The sequence below is a fragment of the Habropoda laboriosa genome, unplaced genomic scaffold, assembly GCF_001263275.1.
Source record: "Habropoda laboriosa isolate 0110345459 unplaced genomic scaffold, ASM126327v1 scaffold597, whole genome shotgun sequence".
NCBI lineage: Eukaryota > Metazoa > Arthropoda > Insecta > Hymenoptera > Apidae > Habropoda > Habropoda laboriosa.
In genome coordinates this window covers 370622-387466 of record NW_017100768.1, presented here as the reverse complement: position 1 = coordinate 387466, position 16845 = coordinate 370622, and the positions used below count along the sequence as shown (strand labels likewise).

At 52.1% G+C, this 16845-nt stretch overlaps 1 protein-coding gene across 1 annotated transcript in view; it reads left to right on the top strand.

Moving 5' to 3' along the window:
* LOC108577184 (steroid receptor seven-up, isoforms B/C) overlaps positions 1–16845 on the top strand; it is a gene marked incomplete at its 5' end in the record, with an annotated part of 43026 nt that overhangs the window by 2555 nt on the left and 23626 nt on the right. Inside the window, one exon of the mRNA XM_017940296.1 lies at positions 5899–6048. Coding sequence (XP_017795785.1) covers positions 5899–6048 — 150 coding nt within the window. The remainder of the gene's footprint in view (positions 1–5898; positions 6049–16845) is intronic.

The following is a 16845-nucleotide window of genomic DNA, read 5'->3' as shown; positions in this document are numbered from 1 at the left end:
GTGGAAAAAAAAGAGCGAAGAAAGGGAGAAGCTGCTTCGGTTGGCGAATTAAAAAACGAAAGAAAGAGAGTGTTCTCGCTGCTTTCTCCGAAGAGAAGCTTTTCCGTTAATCGTAATGGTGAAAAAGAACGGAAAGGAGAAGGTCGAAGCTGCGGTTGGTGTCGCGGTTCGCACGGACTTTGGTCCTGGTGGACGAGCGGAGTCGCGGCCTTGCCGCAGGCCTCTCAAACTCGTAACTCATCGCCGGTAGCCCGGTAACGACCCAACCTCCACTTTAATTACAGTTTCTACCGTTCGTTCTGCTCGGCGACAGCCTGCTAAAATTTCCTCGACCGAACGATCCTAGCTCCGACTGTCCGCTAGAGGCGGACAACTGGTCCGAAGGTTAGAAAGTTAGACTTTGTCGTATCGCTTCGAGCGCTGATGCAGCAACGGAAGATCCCGGTCAGTCGGGTCTCCTCTCGCTGGACGAACACCTGAACGAAATCGGTGGAAAATTTTCTTCCGCTTTGTCTCGGTGGCGCGGACGGTGCCTTCCCCCGATTCGATTTCGCTGGTGAACGAGAGGCATCGAACGTGCGTGGAACGGCGCCATCATTGGCTGGCACGATCGACGACACGCTTTATTGAGAATCATAGAAACATCGATGGGCCGATACGCCACGGCGCATACGCCTTCCACATTGGACGTTCATTGGCGTAATCGCGGTGATTGTCGGCGATCGCTTTATTACGACGAATTGATTTTGATGTCAACCGATGTCAAACGGTCGCGAATTATCGTCAATTTGTCGCGTCTGTCTTTGGACGCGGTCGATCGAGACGATCGCGAGCGCGTTATCGGTAGTAGTGGAGCACAGCCCGAGGATCGAACCAGATCGGTCTCGAGGTGACACGGGAGAAACAGCGCGAGAGTGAGAGGGGGGGGGGGGGGGGGGAGAGAGAACGCCCTTTCTTTTCGACCGACGAAGAATTCGCTGGCGATCCGAACGGTTCTCGGGTGTTCCACGAGAATCATCCGTCCTGTGGATTCGCCCGAGATTAAGTTCGAGAAACGAACATTAATCTGCCGATTACAGCGGCCCGGGAACCTCCCATTCGCGGTACCGCGTCTCGAACAAGGTTCTTCGTCTTTGGTTATTGCGCAATAGTCGTTCGCGATTCGACCTCTCGGCTACCTTCACGATCGCCGCCGCTCCCTTTTCGCTCTTTCTTCCGCGATCGTTCGACGCCCACTCCACCCCTGTCCGTTCGCCGCGAGGTGGTCGGAACATGTGAAATTTACTCGCGTTCGTTCGGTCGAACCTAGAACCACCGGTCGGCCGACCTAACCCCTTGTAAAGCCGAATCGCGCTTCTATGCCGAGGATCGTCGTTCCACGCAGAGGTTTTACGTCAATTTTATAACGCTTTCCTTTTTACTGTCCTCTTCGCTTTTCGCTAATCCATTTCAACAACAAAGCCACAGTCGTACCTGAGAGCCTGAGGATAGAATACCTTCTACCGCACGTCGGTATAATCGTGGAAATAAAGCGGGGCTTTGACGCGTGCGAATACGCGATTATTCGCCGCGAATGGGTTAAAAGCTTGGACGATTTGTAAATTAGAAGCGCGTGCGTCATTCGGTCAATCGTTGGTCGAAGAATGCGGCAAAGAATGTCGAGTGAACAGCTTAAGAGGAAGCATCGACTGGGAGTTATCTCGAAGGTGAATCGACTGTCCGACGTTCGATTCCTCGATGAAAAATCAAGAAGAAACGGCAAGGGGATCGAGTGGAACGATCGCGATGGTAAAACGACACGACTCGAGACGCAACGAGCAGGAACGTCTCTCTCCACCCACCAGCGATCCAATAATTATGGTACTGTCTCGCGCGCTGTACCCTCGACACCCTGCTATCATTCCATCCCATCCAGTACCACCTTATTTCTCGGGGTACCGAATTTTGTCTATAGGTGATCTCCTCTCTTCTTTTCAATTTTCAATTTCGATCCAACTTTTCCTTTATCCACGTTATATTTCGATGTCGTCCGATCGTCCGTCTCTAATAACAATAGGCTAATTCCTAGATGTTCTTGAAAACACAACTATTGTATTGTACAAGGGGACCGTGGTTTCACTGTTCTCCTTCTAAAGCTAATTACCGCACGCGGCATTCTCTCAATCGTATTGTTTCCTCTGCGAACTAGAATGCAGGCAACCTTGATACTTCTTTGCCTCGTACCGTTGGTCGAAAACAATGTCACGCGTATTTACATGGTGGTGCATCTAGGAAAAGAAAGTAAAAGTTGAAGAAAACAAAGTGTTAGAACAAAAAAAGAAAATGGGGGAAATGGTTCGCCGAAAGACTTTGGAAGAAAAGTATCGACGGGGTGATCGGAGCAAACGCGTAAATGTACAGTAGCGACATACATACATATGCATATTTTCCACGCGTCACGATGATAACGTTAATTCTGTGCTTCGACTTCGAGCTCGTTTCGATCGAGTCACTTCCTTTATGTAACCGAGCGATTTTAACGAACCGGCTCGCTCGTGTCTCGAGGAGCGCGAACGTGTTCCGCGATAGGGAAAAGTGGAGGAAAATGGGAAGGTCTAGGGCAACGAAGGGACTAGGAATAGGCAAATGTGTGTTCGGTAGGATGGAAGGACGGAGGAGCGAAGCGACAGGCCGTGGCAGCTGCCTCGGCACGAACGTTCCTTAAAAATGGCTGTTGTCTCAATTATAGTAATTGCTCGCGGCATGCGAGTAAACTAGCGTTTAAGACGGAGCTCGTATTTGTCGCGAATTACACGGAACGTCGAAACGAGTCACGTTACATTCTCTCGTGGGAGAGAAAGAGGAGGGAACGGCGGTCGTGCAAAGCGAGCGAACGCTCGACACGGCTCGTTGAACGTTTGCTCGAGTTTGCTCGAGTTTGCCCGGCGCGGCGATGGTAGCGACCGGTCGTCTCGGTTTTCGCGGTTCCCCAAAACACGGAGGGTTAGGCAGAGGGGAAGAAGCGACGAGGTCTTACCCCGCGGATGAAAGAAGAAGAAGAGGAAATTTAATTCCGGTCTCGCGGTCTGAGGTGTACACCCGCGCCCGCAACGGGGCTTCCTGTTCGGGGTCTCTGGCTTTCCCTCCGAGTCTTACGGTTACTTACGGACTTACGGACTTATGCTCGGCATAGCCCACCGCGTGCAGGAAGAAGCCAGACATTCTGCAGCCCGCTCCACGGGCTAATCGCTCTAACGAGATCATATTATATTATTCCGACTTTGCTAATCTCTATTAATCTCATTTCCCCGGGAGGCGCGTGCCTGCGTCGCGCCTCTCCTCCATCCCCCGCGAACCGGCGGAGGGAAATTGGGGAAAATCGGAGGCGGCCAGGATTGGTGGAAAAGAAGCGGACGCGTAGATACATACATATATGCACAGACGGCGAGGCGCATGCATCGAGCATAGAATTACGAACCGCGACGCATCCCGAACGCATCCTCTGTGACCAATTATCTCGCTAACGAAGCCCGCGCTATCTACGCACCGTTCTCTGCCCGGCGAACACCGCGCCGCCGCCGCTGCCGCCGCTCATCGCCGCTACCTCACCAGCCGACGACTAATTAATTATAACAATGTCGTTAATTTTACGCGGCCGACTCGAAACGTTACTGACCGAATCGTCCCGCCGCTCCTTGCCTTCTTACCCACTTCCTTCGCTCTCTCTCTTCATCCTGTTCATCCTCTCGCTCTCGATTCTATCGATTCTCCTACGTCCTCTTCTTAGAACCTACTTCTTCCAACGTACTCGAACGCGTCCAGATATACAATATTATTCGCGCAACACTCTCCTGGGTGGCAGAGAACGCGGTCTTGCGAGATTTCTCGGCGTATCGCGGCGCGTCGAATCGAACCGTTAGTCGCGCGAACGATCGAGGATGAACCGTCGATTCCCCTAGGCTCGTTCGCGGGGATACTTCCGCGGCATCGTACGGTGGAACGTCGTTCCGAGCCGGTGTACACGGAATGGAATGGCAGCGAACGAGCCGGAGCAATGAAAATTCAATGATGCGAGCAATTTGAGCTCTCGAGGGCCGCGCAAGCTGCAATCTGAAAGTATAAACAGTAGTTGTTTCAGCTCTCTCTCGCCCCGATCCTCCCTCTTTCGCAGGGCTCGCTCTCAGTTTCCCCCTTTTCCCCGAGCCCATTTCTCTGTTTTCTCTCGCGCTACCACGCCGCGCATATGCAGTGTCTCTTGGTGGTTGACTCGCGTACTATAATCGCGTAATTTGCGTGTAACGATGCAATTTGTAGTTACGGCGACCCCACGGTCTCTCTCCTTCGCAACATCGGCGACGACGACAACGACGACAACGACGACAACGACGACAACGACGACAACGATTACCGCTGCGGCAAAGATGCGAGCGTCGACTACGCGACCGAATTGAAAAACCGCTCGCTCCAACTCCAATTCGACGTTTCACAAACTTCTTCCTCTCCGATACTGCGTGCTGCGTAAATATTTAGAGGAAAAGACGATTAAACGCCATAAAACAACAACGAGTAATCTAATCTCCCGTTGATAAGCAAGTCGAGCTCGACGGCAGGGAGGGCATATTTTCGTAGAAAGGAAGAAAACGGTATATAATCTCCGCCGGTAGAATCGGCGAAAATCGCAAGAAACAGAAGGTTCGCGGATGTGAATAGAATCGCGTTTAACCTTTTCTTAGCTAGCAGGAAATGACGTACGAGGCCGTTACTGCGGAGCTTTTACCGCCGCTAATGGCAGTAGGATAGGAACGAAAATGATATCTTGACCCAGCAGTTGGTGCCCCCTAAAGCGTCGCCGTGTCGCGGTGTGCCGCGCCGCGCCGTCGAGCAGCGCGAGCTTTTTAAACGCTAGGTGAAATTGCAGAACCGGTTCTGCGAGTGGACGCGAACGCCTCTCTAATTAATTTTCTCGTTAATACGCGCCAGTAAATCCACACCGGTGCTATCGAAACGTTGGCATTACCGTTTCCTCGAGCAGCGCACCGTCGCGTCGCGTCGCGAAAATTACCGATCGGGATGCGCGATCGATTCCGAAGAACCGTTTCTAGCATAACGGGTCACGGTCGAAGCCGAGCACCGGAACGATCCAAGCGACGAGTTCTCGTTCGAGGCTTTCGGAGATTCGAGACAATTAGAGTTTGAATATATTAGATTATTTGGAATACTTGTAGATAGCTTCGGTCGACGTTTAGACGGCGTGCACTCGAAAATCGTTAAGTCAAGTCTCGGTCGAAGGTTCGCGATCGCCGATGAGAATCGCCGACAACGGCAAGGGTACTCTCTTTATCTGCGTTCGAGCCGTTTCCATACAGAGAACGCTTTGTTGTCACGATATGAATTGCCTCTTGATTGCTTCCAAGTACTAGCAGCCGTCCACCCGTCAACCCGTCCACCGAAATCGGCTAGGCCGCGGCTTTCCTCAAAGCTCCTCGATACGGGAACACGTCTAACCTAACCGTTGATTTACTCGAAAAAAAGCAAGAGTTGTACGTCTACTAGAAAATGATATGCGACGCCGAAGGAGAGGAGTGGTGGAAAAAGAATGTTTGTCGCGTGTTCGAGGGGCGATTTCTTCGCGGACGAGGGAGCGAGGCTAGAGAGACCGATGACACGGGCCGACGCGATTCGATTTAACGAGCGCGCTCGACCCGTGGAGGTGGCGCGTGACAGATAGACAGGGGGCCATCGTCCCGCGCATGCTAAACAGGTTAAAGGGTGATTGGATCAGCCGGTTCGACGTTACTCCTCCGAGTGCAGGCGCGCGCTCACGCGCTCTTCACCGAAACAGAGATCGTGTGACGTGACTAACAATAAGAGAAAGAGTGGAGGGGGAGATTTTAATTGTGTACCTTTGCCTCTTTTTAGGATGCAAAAGCTTCTTCAAGAGAAGCGTCAGGAGAAACCTAACTTACTCGTGTCGAGGAAATAGGAACTGTCCGATCGACCAACACCATAGGAATCAGTGCCAGTATTGTCGATTGAAAAAGTGCCTGAAGATGGGCATGCGCCGGGAAGGTACGTACCGAATGATTTGACGCTACCTTTGCCGATCGACGCGGAGGGAATTAACGGTGGCGGTGCTTGTTAAAATAGAGCAACGGCTGCGTGTCGCGCGTAAGATCAAAGTTCAACGAGGCGGAAACGCTTCTATTTATTTGCTACGGATTCGCGAGGCATCGCGAGCGGCCGCGAGTGCTCGGGCATCCTTGGAACTCGTCGCGGTAACGCGGGACAAGTGCGCCTATTTATATCCGGACGCGTTCTCGATTCGAGTTCCTCGCCGTCTGTTTTCGGCCACCGCCTGTTTTCGATACCGATCTCTTCTTCCACCCCGCCACCTTTCTTTCAACACCTCTCTTTTCCTTCCTCCTACCTTCGACCTTCTGTCGGCTCGCGTCAGTTAAATCACCTCTGCCTTTCCGAGATTTCGTATATACATATAATCCTTTCTTCCGCGTCGATGGGTTGCAGGGTTCATCGGGAAATTCAGGTTCTCCTAATTTAAGCGCGTTAACCGTACGTAAAAGAATGATAAGGCGAGAGGTTAAAGAGAGGCGCAAGGATACTTACTGGCGCTCAATCGGAGCCGCGATCACGAAAACCCCGGAAAGGTTCCCACGCCTCTCCCTTTCCGAGATTCTTCCTTTTCCCCCGCTCGAACTTGCCCGTTCGAGCCACGATAACATCTGACCTTGTTAGAGCACGCACGAGCTGGTCACCGACGTGTACGAACCAGGTGTACTCACTTCCATCGAGGTACCCTCCTCCTCCCGACGGACGACTCGAAACGATACGAATTGGATTTTCCGCTTCCGACTAGTCAAACTCGGACAATTATCCCACGTTTCCTCGCGGTCTTGGCCGTTCTCCTGTGCCCGCGCGATTCCAACTCCTCTCGCTGCCAGATACCATCTGACCTTGTTCAAGGCGTACGTAAGCGAGACGGTCATCGACACGAACGGTCAGGGAGCGCAGTCCGGAGGAAGTTTGCGGGCCTAGGATGCGAATCCTCGAGTTTATCTATCAACGGCTACATAGGTACTTACGTATGTATATTACGTTGGGTTGGTGAAGAAAATGTAATTTCCAGTTTGGCCCCGGTTCGGAACCTTGAACCGTGATCGCTCGCATTTGCGTCGCGGGTAGTCGGCCTCCTCAACTTCCTCGCGTTATTCCCACGGGAAGGCGACCCGAGTTTTCTGCCCTGTCGCAGTAACGTCCGCTCATTATCCGGGATGATGCCTCGGCTTTTGATAATAATTCGAAGCGTTGGGGCACGCAACTCCCTACCCGTTTCGCCGACGTTGCCTCTCAGCCTCGTGAGTCCTCGCGAGCAAAGGGAAAAAACAGCGTGACGAAGTGGTAGAGAGGTTAAACGGGAGAGGGGTACGGCGAGGATCGCGGAGGGGGAAGCATCTTGGAGTTCTCGAAGAAGAAGGAAACGCGCGAAAGGGTTGACGGGGGGGGGAGCTTTCTATCATCTCGGCTGGACCGAATTATTTCGCGTCGGAGTATGGAGGCGTGGGTCAATTGTTGGCAAACGTTGGATCGAAGGAAGGTCGGTTGGAGAAGGTCGGCGCGGTGGACAAAGAGGACGCGAAGGAGAAGGAGATGGTGAAGGAGGAGGAGAGGAAAAGTGCGCGGAGTGGAAAGAGGCAAAGGACAGGAAGAAGACGAAGGAGAAGGAGTAGAGAGAAGCGCTAAAGGCAAGAAGGCCGTGCGCGCGGTGCGGCGGAGAAGCGAGCCGTGGCGAGGCGGCGCGAGGCATGGGGAGGCAGGACGCGAGGAGGGTGTGCGGCGAGGGAAGGGGGTGGGGCGAGTCGGTGGTCCGAGGTCAGCGGGGTGCATGACCTTACCTCGGGGGCCCCTTCCTTCCGTGGGGCCCCCGAGGCAGACAGGATGCGCTCAAGATTACCCCGCAGATACTGTCCGCGATGATTACAGAAATCTAGGAAGCCGCTCAATTTAATTAACCCTTAATTGCGACTGCCCGAGAAGAAGGTACGTTTAGTGGAACTGTCTGCTCGCTCTTTCCATCCTTTTCGAAGAGGCCTCGCGTGCCTCGATACGCGCCGCTTCACCGCGGGAAACTCTTACCTTGCGTTTCAACTCTCAACTTCCACACCTGTATCGAGGTGGAGGACGATAAGATAAGGGTAGGTAGAGGGCAGAAGCCGAGTGGCCGATCGGGGGGTATCGATTAAACGGCAAGGGTAATTGCTGGGAAGGATCACCGCGGAATCGGTGCTATTAGGAAATTCTCGATAGATGCCGATATATATCTGGCGCATGAGTCGCGTCCGTAGGAAGAGATAGGGAGGGTAGAGAGACGCCGGTGTGCCAAGGTGGATTTCACTTATCTCTCAGCGTCGAAGCATACCGCGCGCGGCATGCCGATGCAACGACGATGGCCATTATGGCCGCATTAACTGAAATTAGACATTGTTTCCCTTGCCGGGCTGAAACGATGCAACAATGGGAGGACGACGAAGGCGGATAGCCGGGCCGCTCGAACGAACGTTCGGGGCAAACCAAAACGACGAGAAGGAGGAAAGGACGGAGAGACGTGAAAGAGACGGGCAGAGAGAGAGAGAGAGGGAGACGGAAAAAATTACGCGAGGCCAACACACGGAGCGCGAGCGAGAAGAAGTCTCTTTTATCTCTTACCTTTTCTTTTTCGTCCTATGCTTCCACTCTCTCTCTCTCTTTCTCCACTTTCCTCCCTGTGCGCGAAGAGAAGAGATTGCCGATATTACGGCAGGGTCAGGATCGTGACTTTAATCAATTAGCGAGGTTTCTCGGGCCCGGGAAATGATTAGTAATCCAACTGGCGGTCGATTCTTGATCCTCTGCACACGGCCGAGAGATTCCTCTTGGACCGCCCCCTGCGCTCCGGTTCGCCTACCAAACTAGCCTCGATAACGTTGGATAAGGCTTCCTCCCCGGGGAATTCCAACGAAAAACCGATCTGGCCAGAGAGTGGAGTTTGATAAATACCACCGTCTGCGTCCGACATTTTTCTTCCACGAAATACCGACCATGTACGTGGAAACTTGCGTGGAAACGATAGTTTCCTATCTATTCTTCACTTTAGTAGCAACAATTTTTTGTATCCACTTGAAAGATATGGTTTAATACGTAACGGAATGCAAGATAAAGTCTCGATAAGAACATCGAAAATTGTATAGCCGCTCATACATACATATGTGAAATGTCCGAGAGTTCGTAACGTCGTTCCGTTCGACGGATGTTTCTTTTGAAAAAGGACACCGAATACATATATGTACGACGAGATGACCATGCACGAGCTTGTTTTTTCACTGTTGTGTTTCGAATAGCTCGTACTCGAGCAGCTGCTTTCGAGCACAATTTAACAAGAGTTAGGCAGTCGGCGTCGAGCAACCTCGAACCGTGCGACTTTAAACGTAAAGCTATTCGTTTATTAGAATTCGCGCTTACCTTCGGTTGTAAAATCGGCGTGTGTGCGCGTGTCGAGAAGGAAGAAGAGGACAGAAAGACTCGTGAATGATCGAAGAAGTCGTCTGGCGAACGAGAACGGGTACCAGCAACGAACGAATCGATCCGCGTGATTCCCCGAGGCTACATACTACGATTCCGAGGAACGCTGCCTCGTGTAAACGTGGTCGACTTTGACGGGATTCCAAGTCGGTGCCGGTTACGATTAATAGCGGCCAACCGTTCTAAACTACCGTGCTTCTTTTCCTACAACTTCCTCCTCTTTGATCCGAATTTTTCGACAGGGACGTCCTGCGACGTCCTGCGACGTCCTGCGACGTCCGCAAAACGAGAGAAATGGTCGGGCTGTCGACGAGGTTAGCGAGCAGTTGGCGAGCCACGGTATTCCTCTGGCCGTATTTACCCGCATAATCTCTTTCCGAGCATTAAAATACAAAGTAGAGGCATTACCATGACAAAACTGTCGTCGGGTCAAGAGTACCTGACACCGTTCGTGGGGGATTGCGATCGGAACTCGGGCTCGTTATGCATATTCAGAACGGTGCAAGGTCCACACGCGGTCCGCGCGCGCTCACGCGCTCGCGTATTATCCTTTGTTCGTTCCCCCTGCTCGACATCCAGGCAAATTTTCCTTTCGGGCCGCGCTTCGTGCTCGACCCCTACTACCTTCTCGCGCCTCCGATGAGAACGCGAACTCGTCACAGAATACGATCGCGTTCGCTCAAGATCGCTTAGAGAATGCGCCTCTTTTCTACGGAGAGGAACCCGCTCGCGCTCCGCTTCTAGCGAGGAGAAACGACCTTCGAGACCGGCGGAGCTCTCGCGCGATCAGAATGTGAAAGTTCACTCGGAAAAGGCGGTCAACGCTACGTTAGTCGGCTTTGCGCACACCCACCGACATGCTCTCTCTCTCTCTCTTCGTTTCTGTCGCTCACTCCCAACCTTCTTTCCTGCTCGTGAACAAAAAGCCACGTGACAAAGGTCAGCGGCTCGAATAATACGATCGTAGAAGATGCGAAACGAAGGGATGCAGAGGAGAGGAAAATAGGAAGAGGCAATCACGGGGGGAGAAAAAAGCGCGATGCAAATAACAACAACCGTTAACTCGTAAAACTCACCTGCCTCGCGCGGCGAACCAGTCTTCGATAGACGTGGGCAGAGATACTCGCCTAGCCCAGACCGCTCGCGCGCCTTCCACAACGTTTTTTACATTTTCACAAGTATCCTTCTATCGAAACTGTTACAAACGAGGACGATAAGAAGGGAAGGCGGGAGAGAACGAAACGAAGAAACCAAGTAGCACGGCGCGCATTCGTTCCGGTTTGAAACTCGAAGGCACCAAGGATTTCCGAGGGTCGCGAAGGGAACGAAGGAAGGAGGAGAATCGGAGTGAATCATGGTCCGAAAGTAGCTGTGCGGAGTGCGGTCTCCGGTCGAGGAGAGGGGCGATTTGAAAGACAGTAGGTCAAAAGAGCGTTCTGTCGGCCGCGAGCCGGAACGAAGGAAGGACGTCGCGTCGTTGGGAGAAATTCTTTCGCCTTCCTCGCCCTTCGTTAGTTAATTGATCGTTTAGATGGATTTAGCCGTCGTCGATCTTATCATGGCGGGGTGTCCCGCCAGCTTTATTTCGATCCACGATTAGTTGTTTACACAGAGCGACATCTCCGACGTGTCTTGCCCGACAAGATGGATTAGTTCTTTCATCGAACACATCAACCGCGGACCTGTTGAATTTATGAAACTCATTCTTTGCTTTGATTAATTCAGATTTGCCGCAGTTGTAATCAACTTGATACGCGTGGCAATGGAAAGTAACGCGGCGTACTATTTCTTCTGGCTGATTGCAAACTGAATAGACATTATTTGAAGCTGGAGAACCGTTCATCGGTCCGTAACGAGCGTGTGCTACCAATGTCACACACGTTACAGGGAGCTATTTGTAATTCTCGCACGTTCGTTGCTCGTTCAATTGTCTCGCCGTTCTTCTGCCGTTATCGATAACACGTGAACCGTTATCGATTTCTCCCGTCGATTCTCTTACGCCGCCTTACGCTGGCAATTCGCGAAGCAACTCTCCTAGAAGGACCGTCCACCAACTCCCACGTTCCGACGCGTATTTCGCGCACGCGAGCCGTAGAAAGCCAAGCTCTGGATTACCAATCGGCCGTTTGCTCGTGCACGAGGGAAGAAGCAGAGAGGTGAATATTAATAACGCGATTCACCTCCCTCTGTGGCCGAAAGAGAGATAGAGACAGATCTGGTACTCGTTCTCTCGTTCCGTTCCGTTCCGTTCCGTTCCGTTTCGTCTCGTCTCGTCTCGTCTTCGCTCGCGAGCTTAATGTTGCTCGCATAACGTAAGACCGTACCGTCGAGTAGCATGCGAGCAGAGGCCTCGCCGCGAGCAGGCACCGTGGGAATGTTAGGCGGGCCCCACTGGCCGCACGCTGCCTGCCCTCTCTCTTCCCTCTTTCTTCCTTCCTCCTTTCTTACCTTCCCTTCTTCATCTGTCCGTTCTCCCTCTTTCTCTCTCGTTATGGGCAAGCCTCTAACCCTGTCCAGAACCTTTCCCTTTCGCTTTTATTCCCTTGCTCCTCTTCTAACGTCGCTTCCTCGGGAGTTGGTGATTTCTAGCTGAATTGTAGAACGGAGTTTTACGGACAGCGGACGTTCGTTTGGTTGATTCGAGGCGATGCTCGGTGGACGGCGGGCGGGCGGGCGAGCGAGCGAGCGAACGGTTGGAACGAGTCGAGTCGGTAACCTTCTTTCCGGCGAAATTATCATAATGGCTCGGAACAGAAGCACGGCCCGGAGCGTTCGAAAACTGCTCGCACGATGCATACTCTCTCGGCATCTTCCACGAGAGGGAGAGGAAGCTTCTTGCCCTGCCGGACCAACGCCGTCTATACGCACACGCACACACGCTTCTACGTATATCTCTCGCACGGTAATTACGTGACGTATTAATACCAGTTATTCCGCGTCGACTGGTTCTCTGCCTGTCTCGATCCACAGGTGTATTTCGGATCTCCCTTCCCTTCTGCCTCTCCTCCTTCTTCCCTTTTTCTCTCCGCTCCTGCCCTACTGCAGGTCTCGCGACGAGTTCGCATCCTCCCACGAAGAGTTCAACGAAAAAGGCGAAGAAAAGCAAGGACGTACCCTTTATAGCGCCGAGTCACGCACCATTTCTAACGAGGATTCGTTTGCGTCTGCGGCTTCAGTTTGAATTTACGAGGCTAATGGCGGTCGGTCGAGTCTAATTCGAAGCAAGTGTCCGGAGTGGCGTGCGATAACGGTGAGAAGAGGAACAGAGTAGAAGCGGTAGGCGCGAGCGTAACCTCTCGGTATGTTGGCCGGCCCCGGTAACGGGACGACGATACGGAAATCTTAATAGCATCGACTCGCGGCACTTCTCACCGGCCGCCTACTCCTTTGGCTTGCCACCTTGGAGCCGGAACTACCGCCCGAGGGGACCAGCACCCGCTTATTAGCCGCGTAAAAATCACTCCGCGCGATGTTGCATCGGCCACGTGATACGCGCTCCTTTCTCCTCTCTTCGTCCTCGCGATAACACCAGAGGAAAGTGTCCACAATTTCCACGTAGTTCCCCGTTCGAAGAGAACGTGGCTTGTCGTATCCGCGCTCAGTTCACTTTTCGATTCGAACCAGTTGGGTAACACTTTTCGTAACATAGGTTTTTGCAATTTACCAGGAAACGGGGAGAAAGAGAGAGATAAGAGAGCGGGGATAAGAAGCCGGGGAGCTCTCTTCCCATCGTTAGGCCGTTCGGTTGCGAGACCGCCGCAGGGTTTTTGCGTAGGTGTTTATTTATCGTCGGGGGCCGCACGCGGAGAATTAGTGCTCTAATTCCGGTCCGAGTATAATCTCTATTTGGAGTAATTATCTTGCAAACGCTAATGGATCTTCCGCTCGATCGAGTCGAGACGTAGGATGGTAGATACGTGTCGGTCCCGCGGAAATTCCAGCGAATCGTAACCGGAGACAGATAAACAAGTGGACGAGCGAATCGCTTTCCTTCGATCTAGGTCGACCGCGTTGGCTAATAGCTCGTAGCTCGTTCTCTATGCAAATGTATCATTCGAACGTAATTGTACAGGAGCTTCAAGTAACCCGATACAGATTTTTACCGTTTCTCCCCAAATTCTGTAGAAATTTATCGTTGAAAAATAATCAAATACTTTTTCGCCAAGTTGGAAAAATTCTATTATCCCTCGAATCGAACGGAAGTGGTTGGTTTAATCGGAGAAACGGGATCGATCGGATTGGAAATTTACGAAGCGAAGGTGGACTGGCGCGAATGATGCGAGTGTACCGTTAACGAGAGAGCCTCTTACCTTTCCGTGATTTCTTCTCGAAAGGTATCCGAGTATTTCGAGGTAGAGGTTAGAGTGGCCTATACCTAACAGACGACCCATTGACCTCGTACCGGTGTTCATGTAGGTCGTTACCGTGTCACCGGTGAAATTGTAGGCAGCTAGATTCGCGACTCGTCGCTCTCTTTCCTCCTTGCTTCGCTTCGAACACTCGCGGAGAAGCTCGCGAGGTTCGCCGAGAAGGGAGTTTGTACGGTGATCTGCTCGGGAGATCGCAGCGGTGTGGAACGCGTAACGGAACGCCGGATGTTAGCGCCAGCGTTGCTCGATTCGTGGATCGTTATGCCTCGGCATAAACGCGAATCTCCTAACTGACCTCTCGATCCGTTGGCTTAGGTAGGCAGAGGTAGGTTGAACACCTATGCGTACGGGGGTTGAAGATAAAGTGTGTTACCCGGTGTTGTTGAAGCGATAGGTAGGAGGAGCGCGACTGGACGTTAGGAGACAAGGGGGGTTAAGCTGCCGACGTATCGTTGAATCGCGTGAAACTTCTAAGCCGTACGTCATGCCCGCTAATGAAATTCCTTTCCGCGCGGCGTCCCGCGCGATCGTCTTAATCAACGCGCTGTCGCTGCGAACGAAAAAAAATTAGCATTTTAAATCACGCGCTCCGCGGGTCCATCTTGATCTCCGTTCGCGCTGCTCCTCCGCCTCGCTCTTTCGTTTCCGACTCGACTCCGACGTCATCCCCGTAATTCGTTTATTATCGAACGCGAACGGAAGATTGATCGTCGTTTCTCGATGTTTATAATTATTTTGAACGATGCCCGGCGCTCATTGTGCGTCGCGTCGGAGACGGATATTCCTCTGAAATACGGACTGGATGGATTCTCTCCTTTTTCGCTCCGTCCTCGTCTATTCCTAACCTACGCTCTCCGCGCCGCTCTCCGCGCCGCGCGTCAGCATCATCAATCCACGTCCGAGAATCTCTCTATGGCCGCGCGCGAGCGCCTCTTCTCGCGGGACGCGTCGCTTCGAGACCTTGTCTCGTTCGATCGCCATCGATTCTGTTACGATCTAGCTCCTTGCCGGTCGACCCGATCCCGAGATACCGTCCAATGCAGCTTCGAAAAGGAAACAGCGGTGGAAGGCGAAAAGATTCCTTGCTCGAACGATCGACGCGGACTTTGGTACGCGACGGCGTTGCTGTGGTAACGATAACTTTATCTCGACATTGTCGACGCGTTTTTTTCCAACAATCCCACTGATTTTCTTTCGCAACGAAATAAATAAGCTTCTATTCGCCGGCAAGAAGAGGAAGATCTGAAACGGTTGTTTCCAGGATGACGTTCCGCGAGTGATTCAAGTTTCTCGATAATCTAAACGCCACGGTTTCTGCTGTTCGCTTCGATTTTGGAACAAAAAATCCCCTCTCGAGATAAAGCGAAGCGTTCGCGTTTGTTCGTGGCAATCGCGCGACCTCCGACCTCCGCGAGAAATCACCAGCCGCTGTCGCGAACCGAAGAATTAGGCGCGACGATCTGCGAGACGCTAGATTATTACGCGTCCATCGGCGCGCTATCCACGCTGCTCGACAAAATTTTCCTTCCGTTCTTCGTTCCCCCGCCCCAGCTTCATTTTCTGCCCTTCCTCCTCTCTTTTCCTCACCTTACACGCAACCGATCGTAAGGTTAGAAAAAGGAGAAGAATCGTTAACGGAGATCGAAACGGTTAGATTTGCCGCTCGAGCGAGCCACGAAACGAGTATCCGTGTTCGGGCCGACCGGTAACGGTGCCGAGTCTACGCGCCGAACTGTAACTTGGAAATAATTCGAGCAGCTTTGTCGAGAGCGTGTTGCGAACGAAAGAATAAGCTCGGAGAGCGGTCTAACGAGCGCGGTTAGATAGGAAGAGGGAGAGGAGAGACGGCAGGGCCCGTAAACGGTGTCCCGAACAACGACTGCGGACGCGGCTTTTTAGTCGGACAGGGCGGCGCGGAGAGGAGAGAAGGATAGAGGAGACGGTGTTCGTTAGCTGGGGGGCGGTGGTTGGAATTCAGCCGGTGCGCAGCGGGGTGTCGTTTCTCCTCTGGAGAAAAAGGAAGACCGAGAGACAGTCCCGCGTGCACCGTACGTGGAACATTCTCTTCCTATCTCTGCCTTTCTTTATTTTCTCTTCGCGCGCCTACCTCCTTCGATTCGCTTAGCCTAGCGGACGGAAACGTCCAAATCACCTCGCTTGTTTATCTCCGTATCCCTCGATGCTCCTCCGAGGAAAATCTCGCGCTACCTTCTCGTCTCGAGCGTTTGTCTTTGCACAATATTTGCGGATTCTTCGCGAGGAGAGGTACTCGAACGACTCTGTGCCCCACTCAACGGCACAGGCGTGACGTTCGTCGAACACTTCGCGCCTCGCTTTTCCCGCTTCCTCCATCCGCCGTTCCGAATTCCCCTGAAAATCCTGACAAACGGTCGCTCCGCTCGCGACGTATCGATAATTTGGCAAAAGTCGAGTTGAATTCCGTAGCCTTTGCGAACATTTAGGTGTACATATGTATGTACATACATATTTAGGTACCTCGTGTAACACGAACGCTCGTACCTTCGAGCACGGTGAACTTTTGCTCGAAAAGTTCACGCCTCATATTTCAGGGATTCCATCTTGACGAGTGACTGCGATACGAATTCGTGTTACACGAAGGTTACCTCCTAGGTGTAACTACATATGTATGTAGACTGTTTTTTTATTCTAAGTACATATATGTAAGGTGTGCATGCGTTAACCTGTTAACTGAGAAAAACTTTCTTCCTTGTCGAGAAAAGCGAACTCGGTTGACAGGTTACAGAATAGCCTTTCTGCCTACCCTAAACGAATCTTTTTCAATAAAATGTTCAAGGTTCGCGAGGTACCGGAAGTCGCTGTTCAATTCAAATCGATATACACGAGGAAATGGAAATGAATAGAATAAAATCGAATCGAATCGAATCGAATCAAATCAAGTCAA